Consider the following 19,321-nt stretch of genomic DNA (forward strand, 5'->3'; position numbering starts at 1 on the left):
TGGGTTTTGATAAATCTCTCCCATGGGATATCCCTGTCTATAGCTCAATACACTAATATAAAGTCATTATCAGCATTAACAGGGCATGTATTTTTTTTTTTTTTTTTACCAACATTGGAATAAAGTTCCCTTGTTTTACGGTCCTGGTATTCCTCAACAATTGGCAACCCTGGTGCAGTATTGTGTAATATGCGAAAGTCTATAGAATACAGCAAATATTATGATGTCAGTTGTAGCACAGTCTGCAAACAATGTCTTGGTCAATGAGAAAAAAACAAAATTAACTTCTGTTACCCAGAACCCTTTCACAAAACCAGCCTCTCATACACAGGCAGATAACAGAGAGAGTAAGGATCCATGTACACTATGGAATTTCCAAACTCTGGCGCAGCAGCCTCCCATTATCTTCAAAAAGATTCTGTTGCACTGAGCACACTGCACAATTTTTGCGATAGAACATGTTCATTGTTTTAGCAGCATTCCACACAGAACCGAATTGCAGTCAATGAGGTCAGAGAATGTCTCCACAGTCAGTGCCAATTCATTCCGGCAGCACCTACAGCACACAGAATCTTAGGGCCTACAATGTGCATGGGCCCGAAGAGAGAATAAGAAACTGCTCCAGCATCCCTTCCTTCATTTTTAGTCTACTGTGCTGCAGTTATTTAAACGAGAGCCTAAAGGTGGTGGGTCACCAGACTTTACCTGAAATTAGGATGTGGAAAAAACAGAATGGCTCAATTATCACTAAATGCCACTATCTAGACTGAGCAATCCAACCTAAAACCTATACCAGAGGTGTAAAAATAGAAGGCAATACTCTGTTTCCCCAAAAATAAGCCCTTGCTGGATTATCAGGGTGGGCTGCAATATAAGCCCTACCCTGAAAATAAGACCTAGGGCCAGGGGTACTCAACTGGTGGACCACAGCCGCCAGTAATGCGGGCCCCCCTGTCCTCCCTCCCTCCCCCTTTGGCTGGTCCCTTGGCAAGTTAAATGAAGGGACGCTGCCGCATTAAAACGTTCGCACGTGTGCACGCCCGATGTCACTGACGTGTCCCTGCCCCGGCTGCTACCGGTAAGCAGCAGAAGGAGATCCCGCCGCCAAGAGCAGCAGCTTCAGTTGCGGACGCTATGAAGGTGGGGAAGTGCTGGTTTATTATGGCAGAGGGGTGGGGGGCACTGTAGGAGTGTGGAGGATGACAGGGAAGGGGAGGATGGGGGGCTGCAGGAGTGTGGAGGATGGGGGGGCTGCGGGAGGATGGGGGGGCTGTATAGCAGTGTGGAGGATTGGGGGGCTGTGGGAGGATGGAGGGCTGTATAGCAGTGTGGAGGATGGGGGGCTGTAGCAGTGTGGAAGATGGGGGGGGGGGTGCGGCATCCACCACACTGCTACAGCCCCCCATCCTCCACACTCCCACAGCCCCCCATCCTCCACACTGCTACAGCCCCCCATCCTCCCACAGCCCCCATCCTCCACACTCCTGCAGCCCATAAATAAATAAGCCCTAGTGTGTTTTTTGTGACTAAAATTAATATAAGACCCGGTCTTATTTTCGGAGAAACACGGTATGAAATAAAGTGTTGGAGTTCAAAGTCTATAGATGTTATATATATGTACATACACACACAGATGGCTCACAGGGCCTATGTGATGCCACCTCATAACATTAAATAGCCACAATAAAAACACACAGTAATGCCGCCAATATATGCAATCTTATATAGTACTGTACCATTCCAATTAATGATGCATTATCAGTTGTCTGCTGGTATGTGGACATATCGGATTAATAGTCAGTGATAGTTCCAATACTGCTTTTCAGTGTGCAGCTTGTATAAATATAACTGGAAAATCTGTTAGAGGTGTAGTCCAGTCCTGAAAAACTTATCCCCTATCATAAGGATAGGGGATAAGGTTCAGATCACGGGGGGTCCAACCACTAAGGGCCCCCGGCAGCCCACGGGAAGGGGGAGTGTTGACCACCGCACAAAGCGGCGGCTGACACGCCCCCTCAATACAACTCTATGGCAGAGCCGGAGCGCTCCACTCCCCTCACAGGGGATCCGGACTCCCGTAGTAAGATATTTGCAGTGTGCGTGTAGTGATACTCATGGCGCGGCTGGCAGGGCTCACGCTCTCAGTAGAATTTCAGCAAGCGGAGGAGATATGATGATTCTTCACTGGTCGTGCTAGCACTCAGGTCGCTCTCAGCATCCACGAGGATGCTATTTCAAAGCTTTTCCCACTGTCAGGCTTTTTCCTGCTCAAGTGTTCTTTGAAAATTAGCTCAGCAGAATTCAAGTCTATAGAGGAGGAAGAGGGAGCTCTGCCCACCAGCAATGGGAGACCTGAAAATTGTACATGGAGCCTGCAGAGCAGAAATCATGAACTTAAGTATATATACAAGTATTGTAATGGCAAGAAATATTGCTGCATACACAGGAAAGCTTATCCTAAAAAGTCACCTGTAAGGACAGGTATGCTTTAAGTCCATCAGAGCAATTGTGGCTACTTGTTGGCTCTGTTTTGGCATAGTCCAGATCCCAGTGGCATTTATGTACAAAACAACTGGGTCCTTATCCCTCTGGACAGGCAGTCCTTGCCACTGGCTGGATAAGTCACTCTGGCTGGCCTGCAAGGCCTGAATATAGGGAGAAGTAGGGGGACATGGGTTCTAGGACATTAAAAAAGATGGATACTATCATTCTGACATCTCTCAATTGAGTGACTGCATTTGTTCTGATTAAGACACTTCTTTGTAAAGCATCCCAAACCTTTTGACATACAGACGGCACTCAGTATATAAAAGAAAATAATTTAATAGTGTTATTTACATAGCACAAGAGGGAAACAAGGTTATATAACATACAAATTGTGCAATCTGGCAATTTCAACATATCAAACCATTTTTATGACAAAAATATTTATATTATATTGGCTGCAAAATGTACAACAAACATTTGTATGGTTTCCACACAGTACGATGGAAAATGCTAATTTAGATGAGTACAGGACAAATCTAGCATATGGCTATAGTGACAAATAAAGTAAAGACTGCTTCATCAATAAGTTCTTTATTGTATACATCCTAAAGATAAATATCACAGTGAATGCTATGTCACCGAAGTATAACAAATGAACCAGTTATTCGTCTGGTGGCAATTACAGCGCCACGTCTGTCCACCATATATGTTCAAAGATGTCAGCACATGTAGGCAAGATGCCCTTAAAACAGCATGTAACAATTTAAAAGGGAGAAGAACAGATTTAGGGGCATCAATGATCATAAAGGAAATCCAAGTAATAGTTTACACTAGCACTTATAGTACTTGTTTCCTACATTGGTAAATTTCAGCAACACACATTACCAAAAAGATCAGGTGAACCCAGTAATTTTGGTGGCACTGGTTGCCTGTAATGTATGCATGGGGGACATTCTACTCCCCTGACGATGAAGATCCATCCATGCATGCATGGTTCCCCCACTCATGACATTCTTAACCCCTTAAGGACTCAGGGTTTTTCCGTTTTTGCACTTTCGTTTTTTCCTCCTTACCTTTTAAAAATCATAACCCTTTCAATTTTCCACCTAAAAATCCATATTATGGCTTATTTTTTGCGTCGCCAATTCTACTTTGCAGTGACATTAGTCATTTTACCCAAAAATGCACGGCGAAACGGAAAAAAAAATCATTGTGCGACAATCGAAAAAAAAAAACGCCATTTTGTAACTTTTGGGGGCTTCCGTTTCTACGCAGTGCATATTTCGGTAAAAATTACACCTTATTATTCTGTAGGTCCATACGGTTAAAATGATACCCTACTTATATAGGTTTGATTTTGTCGTACTTCTGGAAAAAATCATAACTACATGCAGGAAAATGTATATGTTTAAAAATGTCATCTTCTGACCCCTGTAACTTTTTTATTTTTCCACGTACAGGGCGGTATGAGGACTCATTTTTTGCGCAGTGATCTGAAGTTTTTATTGGTATGATTTTTGTTTTGATCGGACTTTTTGATCACTTTTTATTCATTTTTTTAATGGTATAAAAAGTGACCAAAATACGCTTTTTTGGACTTTGGAATTTTTTTGCACGTACGCCATTGGCCGTGCGGTTTAATTAATGATATATTTTTATAGTTCGGACATTTACGCACGCGGCGATACCACATACGTTTATTTTTTTTTTTTTACACTTTTTTTTTATGGGAAAAGGGGGGTGATTCAAACTTTTATTAGGGAAGGGGTTAAATGACCTTTATTAACACTTTTTTTTTTACATTTTTTTTGCAGTGTTCTAGGTCCCATAGGGACCTATAACACTGCACACACTGATCTCCTATGCCGATCACTGGCGTGTATTAACACGCCTGTGATCAGCATTATCGGCGCTTGACTGCTCCTGCCTGGCCCTCCCGGTGTCCGATCAGCTGTTCAGGACGCCGCGATTTCACCGCGGCGGTCCCGAACAGCCCGACTGAGCAGCCGGGATACTTTCAGTTTCACTTTAGAAGCGGCGGTCAGCTTTGACCGCCGCTTCTAAAGGGTTAATACCGCACATCGCCGCGATCGTCGATGTGTGGTATTAGCCGCGGGTCCCGGCCGTTGATGAGCGCCGGGACCGAAGCGATATGATGCAGGATCGCGGCGCGATCCCGCTTCATATCGCGGGAGCCGGCGCAGGACGTAAATATACGTCCTGCGTCGTTAAGGGGTTAAAGAGTACCTGTCACCAAATAAAATTTTTACTATAAAGTGTTCCTTGTGTAATTAGCAGACACTTTCCCATTCACTTTCTTTTAAATTATCAACATAAATATGTTTAAAATGTAATAGAAAATCAACCACTAGGTGGCTCTGTTCTGTTCCCTGCAGCAATTAACACAGTGAGTTTGGTCTCCTACCAGCCTGGCAGTCAGTTTCTCTCAACCAAGCTTGATTTACAGCTGCACAGAGCCTCACTGAAAGATACACAGAGTTTGAGGTTTTCTATTCATCACAGTGCTGCAACAATGTGAGGGCGGAAGTGGTCCCCCAGCAGGCTTCAGTAATGTCACGCCTGCTTTGAAACGCCCACTTTCTCCTGCTGGGAGATTGAACTATGTGAACAAGAAAAAAGGTATAATATAGAACTTTTTAAAACTCTGACATTTTTGGGTGGGAGGGGTGTTAGGAGTAGTTAGGGAACATAGCCTGAGTTAGTTTAGAAAAGTTTATTTGGCGACAGGTACTTTTTAAGCTGCAATAGGGTATATGAATAGGAGTTGTCTTCCAAAGACAAACCCTTCAACTAAGTTCTAATAGGGTGCATTAGAGTATGTTCGCAACTCTGTAGGCAAGTTAAAACCGTTCTGGTAGTGCAGCTGTATAGTCAGCTATCAAAGTAACGCATGGATGATCAATCTTAAAAACAAAATTCTTAGCCAACATTTCTTAGCCATTTGCTGTTTGTCTATAGCAGTGTTTCTCAATTATTTTCTGTCATGCCCCCCCTAGGAAGAAGAAAAACATTTCGCGCGACTGTAAATAGTATCATTTGTCTATAAAATTGTTATAAGTACACTTCTGCTTAACACTGTATCCTTATTAACGTATATGAGGCTCTGTACACTGAGGAAAAGCAGGGCTCTGTACACTGAGGACAAGCGGGGCTCTGTACACTGACGACAAGTGGGGCTCTGTACACTGACGACAAGCGGGGCTCTGTACACTGACGACAAGCGGGGCTCTGTACACTGACGACAAGCGGGGCTCTGTACACTGACGACAAGCGGGGCTCTGTACACTGACGACAAGCGGGGCTCTGTACACTGACGACAAGCGGGGCTCTGTACACTGACGACAAGCGGGGCTCTGTACACTAACAAGCGGGGGATCTGTACCTGAGGACAAGCAGGGCCTGTACGAGAGAGAGCAGGGCGGCGGACGCACTGCTCGGTGGCACAGTGAACTCCGACATGGTGGGCTGCTGCGCTTAGACGTGAGGTCACGTCACCCCTGTGTGGGACGCTGCTTGCGAGTGAGTCGGGCCCCCCCTTTATGGAGCCTCGCGCCCCACTATTTGAGAAGCACTGGTCTATAGGAACATATTAATACACTGTATTAATACAGTGATCCCTCGACCTAAGATGGCCCCGACATACGATAATTTCAACATACGGTGGCCTCTCAGAGCAGCAGTGATGGTCCAGAGCGGCATGAACACCCCGGGGATGTGATGACAGCGATGATCCAGGGCAGCAGTGATGGTCCAGAGCAGCGGGGATATGTAAGTATAACATTCTATATTACTATTGCACCCGAGAGTCTCCTAGGACTGTATCCACCTTTTCCAGCCCACCAAAGAACCTGAAAGCTGAACTCATTTATGAAGGCTAAAGTCAGCAACTGCCGAGCCGAGAAGTTTGTGACGAATCAAATCACTGTAACTTCGCTCATCTCTAGGTTCAAGTGACTATGGTTTATTTGGAACAAATTACCATCGTATGTTGAGGGATCACTGTATTTCTACACCTAAAACCTTTTTGGAGCTCAGCATCTTAACTTTCAAGAAGGCAGCAAGTTAAGTGTATAAACTTTTGTTCCAGTCGTTCAAAAGGTTTTTGGATTGGACTTAAAAAGAAAACAAATATAATACACCAAAACACGTTTAGAAAACCAGAGGCATGTGTTTTTGATGTGCTATGCTCAGAATGAACTCTGCATAAAGGGGTTCAGTTCGTACGTAATTTTAATAAAAGTGCTGTGCTTCTATTTTGTCTTGTACAGTATATCCTGTATCCTTTGAAAACAGCTGTATAAAATGGACGTGTGATACCAGCGACAAACTGGCAGTCAACATAACCACCTATGAACAGGACAACAATAGCGAATTTTACATCACAAGAGTTACCCATTTAACTATGATCTTTGACTAGACAATTTTCTTATGAACAATGCAGTCTTATAGCCATTTAGTAAAAAAAATAAAATTTGTAAGAATTTTATACCAATTCATTGATCTAAACACAATATTGTATATTCGATTTTCCTCTTCCCCATATTCAGCTCTTTAGAGATGGATTCCTGTTAGCAAAATTCTTATGTCTTAAAAACTTGCGCAGCTCCTCCAGTTCTCGGGGTCCGAGGCTCTGGTCCACCCCTGGTGTCAGCTGGTTGCTCAACGGGGAAACAATGTAACCGTTTCGATAAAGGAAGAACCGCTTGCTGTACTCAAATGTTGTGAACATCAAACCACAATAAGGAACAACCTAGGAAATAAAAGGTAACTGGCATTAGTGGATTACGCAGCATGAAATGAAGCCCCCCTTTTCACCTTCTAGGCTCCAGTGCAATGTTGCACATGATATTTCTAGCCCTGCTGCTGAAATAATTAGAGATGAGCGAACTTACAGTAAATTCGATTCGTCACAAACTTCTCGGCTCGGCAGTTGATGACTTTTCCTGCATAAATGAGTTCAGCTTTCAGGTGCTCCGGAGGGCTGGAAAAGGTGGATACAGTCCTAGGAGACTCTTTCCTAGGAATGTATCCCCCTTTTCCAGCCCTCCTGAGCACCTGAAAGCTGAACTAATTTACGCAGGATAAGTCATCAACTGCCGAGCCGAGAAGTTCGTGACGAATCGAATTTACTGTAAGTTCGCTCATCTCTAGAAATAATGTCAGGTTATAATTCTGTTTATACAAAATCATTATGAGACATTTTCATCCCACTGCAAGCCAACCAAAAATGAAATTCTGTATTCTAAAATCATGGATTCATGTGAGCAGTATCTAGAGAAGTTATTAGCTTTATCAAAAGAAAATAGGGGGGGTATTTATCAATTTTGCCTGTTGACAGTTTCTTTTTACCCTTTTTTTTTTTTTCACTTTGGTTTTCGTGGACATGCACCAAATTTATCATTTGGTGCAAGTTGTTAGTAATTTGGCTGAAATGTTGAAATCAGCTGTTCACAGCGCCTCTTACACAGAACTTATCCCCACAGAGGACGCGTATTTTACCCTGTAGAGCAGCCATTTCGGAGTCCCTCCTGCAGTATATCAGCAAGCGACAAGAGTTATTTTCTTTTGTGAGGTTTATAGCCACCATGTGAAATGGATTTTATTTTCAACTTGGGTAGTTTTTTTAGTTTTTGTTACTTTAGTGCAGTGGTCTTCAACCTGCGGACCTCCAGATGTTGCAAAACTACAATTCCCTGCATGCCCGGACAGCCGTTGGCTGTCCGGGCATGCTGGGAGTTATAGTTTTGCAACATCTGGAGGTCCGCAGATTGGAGACCACTGTTTTAGTGCTTACCTTTCCTGAACCTGTGTGGCCATGTCCAACGCTGGCTCAAGGGAGGGTGAAGGTTCCTCAGAGACAACTATGTCGCAGGATAGTATTGAGCAGCCCTGGAGGCGTCGATGCTTTCACAAAAAAAATTTTTTTAATGTATTTTGAAGCCTTTACATTTTCTGACATTACTATGTATGTTTTCCATGTGCAAAATTTCTTGGCGGGGATTTGCACCAAAAAAGACAGGATTGGCGCAAATGATGAATTACTGACTAAAGTTAAAATCACACACAGGACCGTGTGATTTTGAGAAAGTTGTAAAAATGACAGTGGAGAAGATGCGCCAAACCTTGGCACAAAAAGACACTGCGCCAAAGTTACATGAAAAAAAACCCCACATAAATCCTTAGATAAATACCCCCCATAGTTTTCTAGCATTCACAATGCACACACTGTTTATGCTCGGTACTTTTTACATAAAGAATTATTGTTTTTACTGCCTTTGCCACTTTGTCCATAACCCAACTGCTGGCATGAATCACTGAGATGCTTTTTAGCCATGTTACATCAGCAGGTTGTTGTAAAAAAGTTACAAAAATAACCCAAAAGCAAAGCATTGCATAGCAACATTTTGTACAGCTACACAGGATGAAAATGCCACATAACTTTCTCAGCACAGAAGCAACCGCAAATAAATCATACGGATTTAAATGCAGAATACAAAAGTGTACGTAAGTAAATACATCTAGGAATTTGAAATCTACAATTGTGTATTCTGCTGCAAATACACAGCATTTCCGCAGTAAAATTCACATATATAAACTTAATATGTGGGTTTGTTGTGGAGGAGGAGCTAAAAAGGTAAAAAAAGAAAACAAACCAAAACAACAAAATCACTGGGATACATATAGGTGAGGTCAGTGGTGATCTTAGTACAGTTTTTGAGATTTACCTGCCCTCTGTTGAACAAAAGGGAGAATTGTTTAAACTTATTATATACCATATATACTCGAGTATAAGCCGACCCGAATATAAGCTGAGGCCCCTAATTTCACCCCAAAAACCCAGGAAAAGTTATTGACTCGACTATAAGCCTAGGGTGGGAAATACATCATCCCCCCATGTCATCATCCAGACCCCCGTCATTAACACCCTCATCTTCATCACCACCTGTCATCATCCCCCCCGTCATCATCCCCACCCCCCCCCGTCATCATCACTGCCTGTCATCATCCCACCCCCCGTCATCATCACTGCCTGTCATCATCCTACCCCCCCCTTCATCATCACCGCCTGTCATCATCCCCTTATAATCCCACACCCCCTTTCATCATCCCCTTGTCATTATCCCACCCCCTTCATCATCCCCTTGTCATCATCCCACCCCCCCTTCATCATCCCCTTGTCATCATCCCACACCCCCCCCCCCTTCATCATCCCCCTGTCATCATCCCCTCCCTTCATCATCCCCCTGTCATCATCCCACACCCCCCCTTCATCATCCCACACCCCCCCCTTCATCATCCCCTTGTCATCATCCCACACTCCGCCTTTATCATCACCACAAGTCATCAGCCCCCCCCCCCTTCATCATCACCGCTTGTGAATGTCTGATACAGTGGTCTTCAACCTGCGGACCTCCAGATGTTTCAAAACTACAACTCCCAGCAAGTCCGGGCCATCTGTGCTGCAGGGACTGTCCGGTAGGGAGGGATAGTCATTCCAGGCTGTCCATGTTCACCGGGGGCCTCTTCTCCACGCTTCGGGCCCAGAATAGAGACGTTGCCTTGATGACGACGCACAGGGACGTTGCTCATGAACGTCCCTGTGCGTCGTCGTCAAGGCAACGTGACTATTCCAGGGCCGGGCCCGAAGCGCGGAGAAGAGGCCCCCCCGGTGAAGATGGACAGCCCGGAACGACAATCCCTCCCCACCGGACGGTCCCTGCAGCACAGATGGCCCGGACCAGCGCACCCCAACGTCCCGCCGAGCGGAGGTGAGTACAAAACTAAAGAGGGTGAGAGGGGGGGGGGGGGGCTGGATGATGTCGAAGGCCGCAGTGGTCTTCAACCTGCAGACCTCCAGATGTTTCAAAACTACAACTCCCAGAAAGCCCTTGCTGGGAGTTTTAGTTTTGAAAAATCTGGGAGGTCCGCAGGATGAAGACCACTGAGGGCGGAGAGTTCACTCGAGTATAAGCCGAGGGGGGTGTTTTCAGCACAAAAAATCGTGCTGAAAAACTCGGCTTATACTCGAGTATATACGGTACTACATTGTTCTAATTGTACCTGGGTTTCCACTTGGAAGTTTTTTTTTAGTTTTTTTTTTTAAATGTCACTAGTACAGTTTTTAAGCCAAAGTCAAAAGTGGATCCAGCAGGAAGAAGAAGAATACATCCTTCCTTTATATGTCCTATTCCTTTTGAATCCACTCCAGGTTTGGCTCAAAAACTGCAGTGGCGGTTTCCAAAAAGACTTCCAAGAGTTGATTGATAAGGAATGAGAAGTATAACTTCTTCCTGCTGGATCCACTGCTAGCTTTGGCCTAAAAACTGCAGCGGTAGAGAGACAGGGGTAGAGAGACACAGGTCCTCACTGGGTGGTAGCATTGCAGAGGCACCCATATGATGCCAAGCAAGTTTTGCGCACAAGTTCATTTCTAATAAATAGGGGGAGGTTAGCATGCATATTGCCTTAAATGGATACGGTCAGATTAAAAAACTTTTTATATATGTTGTACAACTTGGCAAAACATTTAAAACTTTCTATACTGCATTAAAATGTTCTCCTTTTTATAGAAATCATGGCCAATATAAAAAATAAATACCGTATTTATCGGCGTATAACACGCACTTTTAAAAGTTAAATGTAAGGCAAAAAGCCTGCCTGCGTGTTATACGCCGATAAATGTGCTGGTCACTGATCTAAAGTGGCCACAGCGGCGGCTGCTTGTTAAGGATCAGCAGCCTGACGGTGGACACTTTAAATCAGTGACAAGCGGCATCTCCTGCTGGCTGAGACTTCCTCATAATTCCCCCTTTTCCCTTGCTTTTTTATTTTATCTTTTATTTTCCTTACCTGGCTGTGCTTCGGCGGGTCTTGTGGGTGACGTCACTTTACATTTTCTGCAGCCCCCACTAGTCAGAGTGGCCGAAGTGCCGGCGGCTTAAGTTCAGCAGCTCAGCTGCGGTCACAGGAAATGAAAAGTGACATCACTGATGCCGCGCAGAGGAGCCGGCAAAGGACGTCACTCATCTGCTTCCCTGACTACACAACCAGCAAGACCCACCGCCTGACCTGGCCTGTCGAAGCGCAGCCAGTTAAGGAAAGTAAAAAAAAACTATAAAAAAGCAGGGGAAAGGGGAATGATGAGGCATGGAAAGAATGGCATAGGAGGAACGATGAGGGTGGGGAATGATGGGGAGGATGATGAGACAGGGGGAAATGATGAGAGGGGGATGAGAGGGGTAACTGTGGCACAGGGAATGATGTGCCACTGGGGGGGATGGGACCAATCTGAGGTGCAGGGGAAATCAAAGTTGGGGGGGGGGGGATGATGTGGCATTTAGTCCAAGTCATTTATTTTACATTTATTTTTTTAACTTAAATTTAACTGTAAATATTGGGGTGCGTGTTATACGCCAGTGCATGTTATACGCCGATAAATACGGGTAAATAAATACACACTAGGGGTCCCCATACCACCAGAACACAATCATTGCTGGCTTCAGCATCATCTTTGTCCAAACTGAAGCACAGGCTGGGATAAAGTCCTCTGAGTGAGGGTGGGACTAGAACTCCACTGTGCTAACTCCTGTCCTATCAGACTGCAGCAGAGAGGAGAGGGTTACAGAGCAGCCAGCAGTGACTGGATGAAGAGACCCAGCACAGAAGACTCAGGGAGAAATTCACACAGATTGAGAACAAGATACCAACATGCCCCCTCCAAAGCAAGCAACAAATTTTTTTTTAAAGAGAAATATAGGTGCTAGACACATAGGTACTGAGTAACAACATTTTTTGTGGGATATGACAGGTACTCCTAACAGAATGTGGCTTTCCATAGAATGCACGGACCTACTGTGCTTCCCAAATAGCACCCACTTCTCCTCACAGATGTAGAGTAGGGTGCAGCTAGCATTCCCCCTCCTACCTTGTTTTCCCAGTATAAATGGAGCGCCAGGGTTGGGCATGTCATTTACCTATACGAGACTGACAGATATCCCTGCATGTGCTATATTAGAATATTATATCAATAGGAAACAAAGTATATGTCAAGTAGCTAAAGAAAGCATTTTAAGTGCTACAAAATTAAGAAACAATGAAACAATATAGTTACCTTAAGCAAGTTTGCAGTTAGTCCATTCCAAAGACTAAGCACACCTTTTGTTTTCACCAATTGTCTAAAGCAATCAAGCACGCCATTGAAATGGATATCAACCCCCCCACAATGTGGAAGAATCTGGCTTTGTGCCTGTGAAAATAAAACAATAAGAACATTTACATTCATAAAAAACAAAGGCTTGGAGGTCTTCAATGCAAAGTCATTCACTGTAATGAGAGGCTAAAGCTAGCCATACACATTAGCTAGCCATACCCAAACACGCAATGTACATGAGCCCCCCCCCCCATAATCATGCAGTGTTAAAGTTCAACTGTTCAATCCATTTTGTAAGGTATGGATTGGACCCTTCAAGATATACCACAGACTCCTGTAAATGTCTATGTACCGTTGCAGTCTTTAATTTACTTAAAACCCCTGTTAAAGAAACATAACTATTATATGAAGGTATAATGCAATTATATACAGATGGGTGCCACTATACACTAAGGAACCAGAGCAATATCTTGAGCAATATAATGGTGCCCAATTCATGACAGGTAAAACTAACATCCCAACAAGACTGCTATTGTTAAAACAGCCCAATGGTTTCTAAGAAGGAATACAGTGGGCTAGAGGTCATCTGTATTTATAAGCAAAGACCCCCAGCCTCCTCACTATTGGTTAGTGACTTAAGGTGGCCCTACATTTTCAATAACTGTCAGCCAAACATTAGTTCGTCTAACAGTTGTCTCCCAGCCTTCCCATACACATGATTGTTTGACAGCCAAACGTTCATGTTTCCCCTAGGGATGGGAGGGGTAAGCTACTGCCAGACAGCTCTGCCACAGTCTTTTCCTTCCTGGAACAAAAGGGACTGGCAGCGATAATCCATCATGCCAGACCCTTCTCTGCACTGACATCTGTCCGTGGAGAGTCGGGGGTCTGCCACACATCTTAAATAGTTAGCCAAACCTAATGGTGGCAGTGGGTTGAGCTGAATTTGGTGCAAGTTGTATAGGCACCCTCACACTGCCCAATGACAACTAGAGCTGCACAGAAACTACAGTAACCTCGCCCAAAACCAAACCTGATGGATCAGCTGTTTAGTCAGGTCAAATTAGTTCAGTTGTAAGTATTCCGATTGCCGGGAACAGATGGATGCAGTCCTGGGAGTCTGTAAGCAACCAAAGCACTTTGAAAGTGGAACTAGCTTGGCCAAACTAAACTAATAAATGCTCAATGCGAGTGAGGTTTCTGTAATTTTACTTATCATTGATGATAAACTATTATGCTTTTTTGGTTAATCCATTATATCTGTTATTCTACTAACTGAAGAATGACTGAATTTTCTGTATGTGGCATCAATGTATTTTACATAAAGTCACTTAAAAAGCATAAACCTGATAAAGTATGGTACAGTGTATAAATGTAAGGCTGCACTGAGCTCTGCCCCTCTGTATTGTCTTGTGTCTAACCAACCTGGTTCGTCTACTACACCCAGAACAGGTAATTCTTGTTTAAGAGCAGCAGGACACAACACACAGGCCTAGATAAGAACCTAAGAGTAAAACTATGAAGTTATATTCCAACCAAAGTGAACAGTCAGCAGGGAAATAAAGCAATTGTGAGGAGATAAATGCAGCTCTGTAAACCAGTAGTTTAGTTGGGGCAGATATGTACATTCCTATGCTAATGTGAGAATACCCTAGACAGTACAGAAGATACTGAACTGGTCTAACGTGGATCGCCATTGCCTTCCATAATGTTCCCCAAAACCCAAGATGATTCTCTCTATGGGGGCACATTCAGCTTAATTTGTATATTGTTGGCCCACCAGTTAAATGTGCCCCCATAGAGATAATAATATTGGGGTTTCAGGACCATTATGGAGGTCTAGGTCCATTGGAGATTAACACGATTTCTGCTGTTCTGTTCAGGGTATTCTCACATTAGCATAGGGAAGACCAACAATAAAGGATATTATATGGTGTCTACCGTAATGGCCTATGACATATAGTGTTACAATTTGTTATTAACGTGTTTGTATAGAACATTGGCTAGTTTAAATGTACTAAAAGATTAAAATCGAACAGTTTCATAGTATTTCGAAAATAAATTTCTAGTGTCTAACATTTACAATACTTGTGTTAGTACAAAGGGTCTAGGAGAAGTCTATAACCCCTAATGAAGAAGGATGTAGAATGTTATAATTCAACAATTTATGGGTTAAGAGGAAACAACATTTCATATTAAAAGGTATTCATGAGCCGCTTCGAGCAAGCTGCATATTCTGACATAAAGCTGCAAGTCTATGGAGAGGGACATAGGCTGTGCAGTCAGTCCCCAATGTGGACAGCCAGGGTTGTCACAATGGCAAAATGAGGGCATTTGAGGTACACATGGATGACTGCAAAAAGGGAGGGATGAATTTACACACTAATGGCAATCCAGTATGTATTGTTCAGACTCTAATATTATAGACAGATGCAAAATAACTACATGTGTGGATCTCAGAGGAGCGAACCTCAATCTATAATGAATAAGACGGCATTGAATATCTGCAAGGATGTAAAGTTAATGGATGACCCGAGGTTGGTTAGTTGTTATAGCGAGAATAAGATCTAGTATTAAATTGCTGTACAATTCGATTATGAATCCAGAGACACACTCTGAACTTTGAAGGAAAGTCTATTTTTTTACCACTAAATTCAGTATTAAAACATCTTAGGCTAGGTTCACACTGCCATTCTTATCTGACCAGTTAAGGGTCCCATCAGCTCTTTTCCAATCTGACCCTAAAACGGGTCGGATGCAAACGACTACTATCAGGTCCTGATTGACACATTCACTTGCATGGGGTCTGTCAGTGATTCGGGAATTTTACAGGAATTTAACAGAGAAAAGAAAATACTGCTTGCACTATTTATTTCTCCGCTAAACTTCCGTTCTTCTGGCCGGATTGCCGATGGAACTCAGAATAGCGGAGTCTGACGGCAAAGTGAACCAGGCCTTAGTCAATTTTATGTTTGTACTTGTTACAGGCATACAAGTCTGTATTGTGGCACCTAGTTTGAGATATACACATCACAAAAAGTATTTATTTTTTGCAATAATTTTTCTTTTAAGCTATTTTGCCAAGGTCAAAAACGTATGGGGAAAAAAAAAGTTTAAAGAAGGCATTTCAGAAAATGGTCTAAAATATGCCTTAAAATATAGACCAAAATACAATACAACGGACCCTATGAACAGTAAGACCAGAGAAGCTGATAATGGTCTCATTTTTTCCAGAGCTATAGCTATATATTTATTATATACACACACGTGATCCAAATTTATTCCAAGCTGATAGTTACTGTGGGGATGTCTGTGCTAACCTGTGTTGATAGAGGCAGATTGGGCACTATGTATGTATCATTGTATGCAGTGGACTATAGTAATGATGCACATATGATCTAAAAGCAAATGTTTACATGTGATGTGATGGGAATCAAGAAGGGCTACCACATGCATGATAAACAACAATGTCTGTTCTCTATATACACCGTAAGTGTATTTACAGGGAAAAAAAAAAAAAAAAAAACATTTTATGGTGCTAAGTGCATGCTCACGCCGCAGATTTAGCTCCTGCATGCCTAATATTTTGCAGCGATTTTGCACAATAGGACTAATTTGCCTTCTGTGTATCCAACGGAGTGCCATGTCAAAAAGTGACGTCACTCTTCTTTCCACTCGGATGGGAGGGAGAAAAATAGGAAAAAATACGGGGCGCTCCCTTGTGTAGAATTTAAAAACAAATAGGATGGATAAACGCTGCAAATACCCACCAACACCCAAGGTGTCGTACTAACCTTCTGTGGAAATACAATGAGGCAAATACACCTAATGCCATGAGGTTTCAGGGTGTGTGCGAGTATTGGAAGACCGTTTGCTGCTCTGACCCCTTTTTTATCCGTAATCCCAGAGGGTACAGAGAACGTGTAGCGAGAAAGAACATGCAAAATGAAGGGATTCTTGAGAGCACTACTGCATACAGAGATGAAAGAATTTCAATGTACGCCAAACGTTACACAGGGCTGGCTTTTATTCAAAAAGTCAAAATGGTACAGGACAACGTGTTTCGGCGCACACTCACGCCTTCCTCAGGTCCACAACAATTTACAGTCTGAAGTCCTGACGAGGTTCCCTGTGTGTTGGCTCCACGTTTTTGCCACACTGTTTTCAATAAGGTTTTTTTAACTAAAACCGTATGGCTGAAAAACGGACCAAACCGTTGTGAACATATTAAAAAAAAAAAAAATAATCAACCGTATGCGTTTTTTTTTCCAGTGATGTTCTATGGTGGTCTTTACCATTTCAAGTACATTAATGCTGTAAATAATATACTGTTTTCCCCTATCCAAGCCTATGGGAGGGGGTGTGATGGCCACCAAACCACACCCCTCCCATAGACTTACATTGAGGAGGCGGGGCTTGGTGTCACAAGGGGCGGGGCCATGACATCACAATACTCCAGCCCCTGTATCGCCCGTCATCAGCCACGGAGCAAACATAGCTCCATACTGCTGATATACCAGAGTGCTGCAGGAAAGATTGCGGTGGTCCCCAACGGGACCCCCACGGTCAGACATCTTATCTTTTATCCTTTGGATAGGGGATAAGGTGTCTGGGGGTGGAGTACCCCTTTAGCCAAAATACAGGCTATTTTTCCATAGAAGACAATGCTGCAGCTTGTAACCCTGACACTACACCATACTGACTGCAGAGATTGCAGCATAAAAGAACCAATAAGTCCCTTTAATTTAGATGCATTAGAGCAATGCAGATTTGGTTTTAAAGGATGACTTTGGCTATAAATATTCGCCTGATGGGTGCTACCAATTCCGCAAATAACAGGGTGCAAAACCTGGTTGACAAGAGAAGACTTTTTAATTTGCATGGTGACGGATGTTATTTCCAGCCCTGCCTGTAGGACTTCCTTGTACCACACACGATATTACAGCATGAATTCAAGTATTTCAAATTAAGACAACCCATGTCAGACTTCTTGTCTGGCCTTCTTATTTGAATACACTGCAGTCAGTGTTTTTCTAATGTGAAACCGATGATGGGAAGAAATACTTTGCCATCAGCTACATTACTAAAAAAAAAAAAATCAATGCAACATAAAGTTCTGCCAAGGTATGAGCACTTAAATTCATCTCAAAGTAATGGCATGTTGCTAGGACATACCATCCATTAACAATAGGTCTGGCCTCTGGGGCTCCCACTATTCGAAAGAATAAAGATGGTGCTCCGAGCCACGTGGTTGTGCAGGCCATCAAATAGAATAGGGTTGTACTGCAGCTCCCTGCACAGGGGGTGGCTGGGGTGCCACTGCACATCGGAAAAACTGTACCTTCACACTACGGAACTCCGAGCAGTACAGTGCCATCAGTGTGAATGGGTCTCCGTGAGACCCGTTCACACTGCAGAATTTTAGCGGTGGACAATTCCGCTGCTAAAATTGTTCTGCAAGGGGAGATTCCGCAGTGTGAACATAATAAAGGGGACGCGGTGCTGGTCTTAGTAAAAGGGGGTTTAAAATGCACATCTGCAGTAAATATTTCAGTGCATTCCTCAGATATCTGCTGATTGAAATACATGCTCTAGGACAGTGGTTTCCACACTGTGGACCTCCAGCTGTTGCAAAACTACAAATCCCAGCATGCCCGAACAGCCAACGGCTGTTCGGGCATGCTGGGATTTGTAGTTTTGCAACAGCTGAAGGTTCACTGCTCTAGGAAAGACATGTCGTATTAAAGCCATGTTCACATGGTGAACTTTTTGTACGGAATCCAGCAGAATTCAGCTCGGAAATTGAGTTACATGATGTTAACATGGTGGTAAATGGAATTTCCGCTGTCCCATTCACACAGCAGATTTTCTGCTGCAAAAATTCTGCATTCCAGATTCCACAAAAAGAATGAACATGGCATGCGGAATTCGGTGGAAGTGTCCCATTGAGCATAAGAAATTCTGCATACATTTTGCATGGAATCTGTAAAATTGCAAAAAAAATCTGTTGCCAGCCTGGCATAATAGAATCTGAGCAGAAGCACTGAAATTCTGCCTTGTGAAAATAGCCTAAGGCGGAATATACCACAATCCTGCACAAATTGGGATTAGCAAAGTTTACTGAATGGAATTGTGTAATTCTTCCGGAATTCCAGCTGTATTCTCTGTTCGCAAAACCCAGAATTCTGCTGAAATTCAATGAGATTCTGCCACTGAATTCCGCAAAAGTAAAGACCGGTCTTTAATTGTGGAATTGACGCAGTGAAATCTGCAGCATTTCCTGTGGATTTCCTATAATAAGCAAACCTTCAAAAGTAACAAAATAGAACAAAAAAATAAAATAAAAAATAAACTCAAATTTAAACTTCCCCATTGAAGTCAATGAGAAAACTGCAACAAATCTTTGTATAGTATTCTGCTAAACACTTTCCATCTCAACTCCACAGTAAATGTTGTCTTGTAAATGTGTACGGTATATGAAAAGTTACTTTTCTATTGTCTCTTTGCATTCCTCTACTATCCACTTTGCGGTACATTAACATTTCAGTGGCAGGGTGGTAAGGTTCATGCTGACATAGTCTGATCAAAGGTGAACATGACTTTTAGCTCGATGGAACCACCTACAACTTCCAGAGAGAGAGAGAGAGGGCTAAAAATGGCTTT

The 19,321-nt window shown here is 43.1% G+C and overlaps 1 protein-coding gene across 1 annotated transcript in view; it reads right to left on the minus strand.

The window, feature by feature from the left end:
• Nucleotides 1–5,667: 5,667 nt before the first annotated feature.
• Nucleotides 5,668–19,321, minus strand: part of SLC25A43 (solute carrier family 25 member 43) — a 37,204-nt gene continuing 23,550 nt past the window's right edge. Inside the window, exons 4-5 of the mRNA XM_056538228.1 lie at nt 12,620–12,754; nt 5,668–7,258 (exon numbers count right to left, since the gene is read on the minus strand). Of these exons, the coding sequence (XP_056394203.1) occupies nt 7,052–7,258; nt 12,620–12,754 (342 nt within the window). The 3' untranslated portion in view covers nt 5,668–7,051. The remainder of the gene's footprint in view (nt 7,259–12,619; nt 12,755–19,321) is intronic.

This window comes from Hyla sarda, chromosome 9, assembly GCF_029499605.1.
Source record: "Hyla sarda isolate aHylSar1 chromosome 9, aHylSar1.hap1, whole genome shotgun sequence".
Classification (NCBI taxonomy): Eukaryota; Metazoa; Chordata; class Amphibia; order Anura; family Hylidae; genus Hyla; species Hyla sarda.